This window comes from Cottoperca gobio, chromosome 5, assembly GCF_900634415.1.
Source record: "Cottoperca gobio chromosome 5, fCotGob3.1, whole genome shotgun sequence".
NCBI classification, from domain to species: domain Eukaryota; kingdom Metazoa; phylum Chordata; class Actinopteri; order Perciformes; family Bovichtidae; genus Cottoperca; species Cottoperca gobio.
Window position 1 is genome coordinate 28557806 of NC_041359.1, and position 7500 is coordinate 28565305.

The 7500-nt window shown below is 38.9% G+C and overlaps 2 protein-coding genes across 3 annotated transcripts in view; both read left to right on the forward strand.

The window, feature by feature from the left end:
• Window positions 1–3857, forward strand: part of cox6c (cytochrome c oxidase subunit 6C) — a 4512-nt gene extending 655 nt beyond the window's left edge. The window contains exons 2-4 of the mRNA XM_029431922.1: window positions 973–1087; window positions 1239–1370; window positions 3707–3857. Coding sequence (XP_029287782.1) covers window positions 983–1087; window positions 1239–1364 — 231 coding nt within the window. The 5' untranslated portion in view covers window positions 973–982 and the 3' untranslated portion in view covers window positions 1365–1370; window positions 3707–3857. The remainder of the gene's footprint in view (window positions 1–972; window positions 1088–1238; window positions 1371–3706) is intronic.
• Window positions 3858–4378: 521 nt separating this feature from the next.
• The window catches only part of LOC115008449 (serine/threonine-protein kinase 4-like), a 21327-nt gene continuing 18205 nt past the window's right edge, over window positions 4379–7500 (forward strand). The window contains exons 1-2 of one of the 2 annotated variants that reach the window (XM_029432060.1): window positions 4379–4544; window positions 4778–4864. In XM_029432060.1, the coding sequence (XP_029287920.1) occupies window positions 4821–4864 (44 nt within the window). In that variant the 5' untranslated portion in view covers window positions 4379–4544; window positions 4778–4820. Of the gene's footprint in view, window positions 4865–7500 lie in introns of both variants that reach the window. The other variant, XM_029432059.1, reaches the window with a different exon arrangement.

Consider the following 7500-nt stretch of genomic DNA (forward strand, 5'->3'; position numbering starts at 1 on the left):
GTCCTGTCCTCTAAATGTCTGAAGCAAAGGAGAAATAATAGTTTAAGGAGTGAAGATAATTGACCTTTTGTTCTCTAATTAATGTCACAAAGACAATCCAATATCAGTTATTTTTAAAGCAATGACTCGTTAGCAATACATTTGTGATTTAATATCCAGTCCAGATGACATGATGGCATGAAGAGGCGTTCACTGGTATGTCACACATGTAGGACATTTTAGATTTGTATTGACATTGCACCATCAGTCTCTCTCCTGTCAATCATGTGGCTGACACCTGTGATTCTATTCATAGTGTTCTCTGTTCATGTCATCATATTTATACACCTGTGTTGCACGTGTACATGAGATGGTTAGATGTTAAACTGCATTTCGTTGTCCCAGCACTTGACTCTGATAATGTAAATGATAATGAGTACTGTGGGGGTAGATATGAATGTGCTGGACACAGTATGAGCTCCTTTCTGAATCCTCTTCTCTATCATGTTAATTGTGACATTTTATTGGTTCAGTTTACCTGAGTTTATCCAAAATCTAGGGCTCACCCCCCCTTCACTCACACACTGGAAAACTAACGGAGACTTCTGTTACATGTTGCGCTTTGCATCAGAATGCTAATTAATTCATTTTAAAGTGTGTAAAAACAAAACCTTAATCTTCAAATAATATTCCCTCAAAAATATTTAATATCTAATCATTTGAGTTTGTTCTTGTTATCAATGTAGACGACGTAACTGTCAATCAAGATATCGGAATAAGATTTAATCACAAGATGATCCCATTTAAAATGATCATATTGAATTATTGCACCTACGTGCACATGGTTTATTTATTATATTTATCTTTACCCGTTCATAGCTGCACACGTCTCAATATATATGCGTCCAGTACATTTTATATAAGATGTATATATGATGTCATATTGACTGCACAGAGCTCCCCAAAAATGAAGTAACCTTTTTGTCTCTCCAGGTGATTGATCATGTCTCTGCCAAAGCCTGTGATGAGGGGGCTGCTGGGGAAGCGCCTGAGGTTTCACGCACCCATCGCGGTCGTGTTGTCCATCGTGGCTGCAGTCGCCTTCAAGGTGAGAGACGCAACCTCTGACGCTTTTGTGATTTCTAAAAGACGCCTTATAGACACGATGACGGGAACATCAGCATGTTGACCAGCCTATAGCTCAGCACACGTTCAGAAGAAAAGAAGTCTCATGTAGTCGGTCTCTTGTGTCCTCACAGTACGGGGTGACAGAGCCCAGGAAACAGGCGTACGCTGACTTCTACAAGCAGTACGACGCCGTCAAAGAGTTCAACGCCATGAGGGAAGCCGGCGTCTTTGAGAGTGTGCGACCCACTGGGGAGTAAAACCACGTGAGTCTTTGTATGGCCGATCACAACAACATCATTTTAATCTCCATTTAATTTTCTTTGCAGATTCTGTTAGTTTTTTTAAGTCTGACCTGCTGATTCAGATCTTTATTTTTAAGAACTATAATTACAGTATACACAAACATCTTTGTAACTGTTTTTAAATGCAAAATTCAATTGTATCTTCATAAATGATTAATAGTCTGTCACTGTCTGTGTCGCTGAGCGCACAATATGAACATCGTACTCACATCTGTGTAAATCTGACGGCACATAAATCAAAAAGATGAGACTCATCTGATCGCTGCAATTCTCTCATTTATATTCTGTATGTTCTAAACTATACGATATATCTGATGCCACGTTTGTCTTTAATTGCTCTTAGTTTTATTTATTTTCTTTTAGTTTTATACATGTTTTTATTATTTACTTTCTCTATCTGAACTCTTTTCCATTACATGTGCTGCTGCAACTTCACGTCCGGGATCAAAACAAGCTTGTGTGTTTTTATCGTCACATATGTACACAGCACACACATTAGTATTAGGAGCAGTGGACACACACAGTCACACACATTAGTGTTAGGAGCAGTGGACACACACAGTCACACACATTAGTATTAGGAGCAGTGGACACACACAGTCACACACATTAGTGTTAGGAGCAGTGGACACACACAGTCACACACATTAGTGTTAGGAGCAGTGGACACACACAGTCACACACATTAGTATTAGGAGCAGTGGACACACACAGTCACACACATTAGTATTAGGAGCAGTGGACACACAGTCACACACATTAGTGTTAGGAGCAGTGGACACACAGTCACACACATTAGTATTAGGAGCAGTGGACACACACAGTCACACACATTAGTGTTAGGAGCAGTGGACACACACAGTCACACACATTAGTGTTAGGAGCAGTGGACACACAGTCACACACATTAGTGTTAGGAGCAGTGGACACACAGTCACACACATTAGTGTTAGGAGCAGTGGACACACAGTCACACACATTAGTGTTAGGAGCAGTGGACACACAGTCACACACATTAGTATTAGGAGCAGTGGACACACACAGTCACACACATTAGTATTAGGAGCAGTGGACACACACAGTCACACACATTAGTATTAGGAGCAGTGGACACACACAGTCACACACATTAGTATTAGGAGCAGTGGACACACAGTCACACACATTAGTGTTAGGAGCAGTGGACACACAGTCACACACATTAGTATTAGGAGCAGTGGACACACACAGTCACACACATTAGTGTTAGGAGCAGTGGACACACACAGTCACACACATTAGTATTAGGAGCAGTGGACACACAGTCACACACATTAGTGTTAGGAGCAGTGGACACACAGTCACACACATTAGTGTTAGGAGCAGTGGACACACAGTCACACACATTAGTATTAGGAGCAGTGGACACACACAGTCACACACATTAGTATTAGGAGCAGTGGACACACAGTCACACACATTAGTATTAGGAGCAGTGGACACACAGTCACACACATTAGTGTTAGGAGCAGTGGACACACAGTCACACACATTAGTGTTAGGAGCAGTGGACACACAGTCACACACATTAGTGTTAGGAGCAGTGGACACACACAGTCACACACATTAGTGTTAGGAGCAGTGGACACACACAGTCACACACATTAGTGTTAGGAGCAGTGGACACACACAGTCACACACATTAGTGTTAGGAGCAGTGGACACACAGTCACACACATTAGTATTAGGAGCAGTGGACACACAGTCACACACATTAGTGTTAGGAGCAGTGGACACACAGTCACACACATTAGTATTAGGAGCAGTGGACACACACAGTCACACACATTAGTGTTAGGAGCAGTGGACACACACAGTCACACACATTAGTGTTAGGAGCAGTGGACACACAGTCACACACATTAGTATTAGGAGCAGTGGACACACAGTCACACACATTAGTGTTAGGAGCAGTGGACACACAGTCACACACATTAGTATTAGGAGCAGTGGACACACACAGTCACACACATTAGTGTTAGGAGCAGTGGACACACAGTCACACACATTAGTATTAGGAGCAGTGGACACACACAGTCACACACATTAGTGTTAGGAGCAGTGGACACACAGTCACACACACACCTACTGCGGCATTTAATCTTGTCTTGTCTAATATTAAAGTTCAACTTTCTTGTCATTTTAATTACATTAAACATTAAGTATCATTACAAATACATAAATGTGACCTTATATGTAGTACATCAGCTCAGTATTGATTGTTCTGTATTTAATTGTCTCGTGTTTTCTTCCTCCAGCTCTTCCTCCAGCTCTTCCTCCCTGCCATTCATTCCTGGTCTGAGGATGAAGTTCCTTCTTGTCCCCTTGGATGTTATTTACTGATTTAGATTTGAACATCGCTATGCTGTTTTGTTCCTCTAAATAAATTATTCTATCAATGTAAAAGCCGATTTGTCTTCTTCTTTCACTCAATCACGATATTCCTGTTGCACAGGAGTACATAATGCACAGTAAATATATATATCAACACGAGAGGTGTGTGTGTGTGTGTGTGTATATAATACATGGGAATACACTATAAATATACCAAAATATAGACGTAGGATAACGTACTATATACATTTAAACATTTGTTGTTTTTAATGAGTGGGAGTATAACGAGGTGCAAGGTTATTAATGGGCGAAACCGAGTAAAAAACGTACAAGTATTTATAAATCCCCCTTTCATGCAAAGTGATTCACATAGAAACAATTTACCAAGAAGAACAATTGCAACAATAACATCTAAAAATAAACTTCAACGGAATAAAATCAAACGCCAGGGATGAAAAATAATGTTCCAAAATAAAAGCCATAATGTTTAAAGGTGTGTGTGTGTGTGTGTGTGTGTGTGTGTGTGTGTGTGTGTGTGTGTGTGTGTGGCGCCCCCTGCTGGCGCGGCCCGGCGCGGCACGCTTTGTCTGGACCGCCTCCTCTATCACTTCCTGGTGTTTTCAAACGGCTGCCGAGCGGTTTGTCAAACAAGTCCAAAGTTGTCGAGACGCGGGAGGAGGATGAGCTCAGAGCCGGGGACACGGCAGCGGAGTGAAGTCTGGACCTGGTGTGAACCTCGCTTTACAAAATGATGAACAGACGGTATGTCTTCGGCGGATAACGGGAGGCAGTAGCTGCCAGAACACAGGACGGGCTAGCTGCTCCGCTAGCTGCTCCGCTAGCTGCTCCGCTAGCTGCTCCGCTAGCTGCTCCTAGCTGCTAGCACACCAGACGGCGGTTTGTTGCTATTAGTTAGCATCAGTTAGCATCAGTTAGCATCAGTTAGCATCGAGTGTGTCAGTTTGAAACGAGCTAACGTCAAGTTGTGACTGCAGACGCGACTGAAAGGACTCTGAGGGTCCAGAAGAGCACACCATCATGGAGAACAAGGACAAAGTACAGATGAGGAGTCACCCTCGCAGGTAACGTTATGCTAATAATGTAAATACATTCATCATTGATCTGATCTGTTGGAGAAGTTAGCTGATGAAGGAGCCTCATGTCGGAGTGATTCACATCACATCCTGCAGAGTAACTGGCTGCTTCAGTATGTTCTGTTATACTTCTTATTATACTTATTATTATACTTCTTATTATACTTCTTATTATACTTCTTATTATACTTATTATACTTCTTATTATACTTCCTTATTATACTTCTTATTAATACTTATTATACTTCTTATATACTTATTATACTTCTTATTATACTTCTTATTATACTTCTTATTATACTTATTACTTATTTATACTTCTTATTATACTTTTATTATACTTCTTATTATACGTTCTTATTATACTTCTTATTATCTTCTTATTATACTTATTTATACATTCGTATTATACTTCTTATTATACTTATTATACTTCTTATTATACTTTATTATACGTCTATTATCTTATTAGACTTCTATTATAACATTCTTATTATACTTCTTATTATACTTATATACTTCTTATACGTATTAATACTCTTATTATAACTTCTTATATACTTTATTATACGTCTTATACGTCGTATTATACTTCTTATTATAACTTCTTATTATACTTCTTATACTTCTTATTATACTTCTTATTATACTTCTTATTAGACTTCTTATTATACTTCTTATATACTTCTTATTATACTTCTTATTATACGTCTTATTATACTTCTTATTACTTCTTATTACTATCTTATTATACTTCTTATTACTCTTATTATACTTCTTATTATACTTCTTATTAATACTTCTTATTATACTTCTTATTATACTTCTTATTATACTTATTATACTTCTTATTATACTTCTTATTATACTTCTTATTATACTTCTTATTATACTTCTACTCCACTACATTTATCTGACAGCTGTAGCTACTGTGATTATATGTATTCATTCTTAATACAAATCAACTAATACACGATATTATTACAGATGAAGCTGCAATATTACAAGTAATGAACACATTAATGTTTAAATTATTATTATCCAGAGTTGCATTGTGAAATGGCCCATTCTGCATAATGAGTCATTTTACTTTTGGTACTTATTTTAAGTATATGTAAGTATGTATTTATCTTAAATAAGATATGAGTACTTCTATCACCACTGGAGATGCATGTATTAATTACATTTATAAAACTGTTATACACAAGTGTGTTGTGTGAAATCCCCGAGTTGTATCACCATCAAAGCCCCGCTGATCCATGTAATACCTTCACTCTGTTTACATCTTGATTTAACATGCTTTTAATCTGTAGCCTTAACTTGAGGTGCAGTAATTCATGTTCAGGGTTAAAGACGGGGAGTGTGTGTGTGTGTGTGTGTGTGTGTGTGTGTGTGTGTGTGTGTGAGGCTCCCAGACCACAGCATGCCTGGGAACATTAGGCCACAGGAAGGTTTAGTGAGTGTGTGTGTGTGTGACAGTGTGAGTGTGTGTGTGACAGTGTGAGTGTGTGTGTGTGAGTGTGTGCGTGTGTGTGTGTGTGTGTGTGACAGTGTGAGTGTGTGTGTGTGAGTGTGTGCGTGTGTGTGTGTGTGTGTGTGTGTGAGAGAGAGAGACACTTTATCATCCCTGCACTGACTGTCACTGTGTCACGTCTGAGCAAACAGCATAAATCACATTTGAATGTTTGATGCAACAGGAGACATTCGTCCTGCCAGGAGCTTGTTTTACATTCTTTTACAGTAATCTTAATAATTATGGTTAGCGCTGAAACAATTAGTATAATAAAAACTGATCAGTTCATTGGCAGATAATTAATTTCTCATAATTGTTTCAGTGGTTTTCTAAGTAAAAATGAGAAACATTTGGTGGTTTGAGCTTCTCAAGAAGACTTTTCTCTGTTGCACGTGATGTAACCTGCATCATTAGCTTTATCTCTTGACATGTCGATCGTTAATGAAAAGAATCAAGGAATCAGGACTTTGTTTGGCCGAGGTGTTAAGATCTCGACACATAACAAACTGTTCTTACTGTAAACACAATGATTTAAATAAAGTGCAAAGAGAGTTCAGTGTAGAACAAGTCACAATCTGCCAGAAATCCACTAAATCATTAGAAATGTTGCTCAGAATAAGAAACTAAAACACGATGCGGTGTTTCGGATAGTTTGGGGATGATGAATAACACGTTTCAGTTTATTGTTTAGCTTGTGAACGTGTTTGTTGGATGAGTTGGACAGAAGGAACTGAGAAGTTCCTTCTGTCCACTTATTAGGAGGATGTTGGTGAAGCATCGTCCTCACTGTTTCCTCATCCAGCTGATTTATGATCACTCGTTGTTGAGTTTGCTTCGTGTTTGTGCCGGCGTTGTTTTAAGTTTAATATCTTTTTAATTGTTTGCCAGCTTGTTGGACGAGAGCAAGAGAAGCAGTTTTGAGTGACTTTAGTTTTCTTTCATGTACGACGTGAACAAGCTGAGAACAGCCCATAAACTGTGTGAATACAAGACACATGGAGCTAATATAAATATATCTGCATATATATATATCTGTATGGAAAGTGCACAACATGTAGCTTCACACTGGGACCAGCTGAGAGCCGCTGTCCCTCAGACTGGTCTCTGAAGC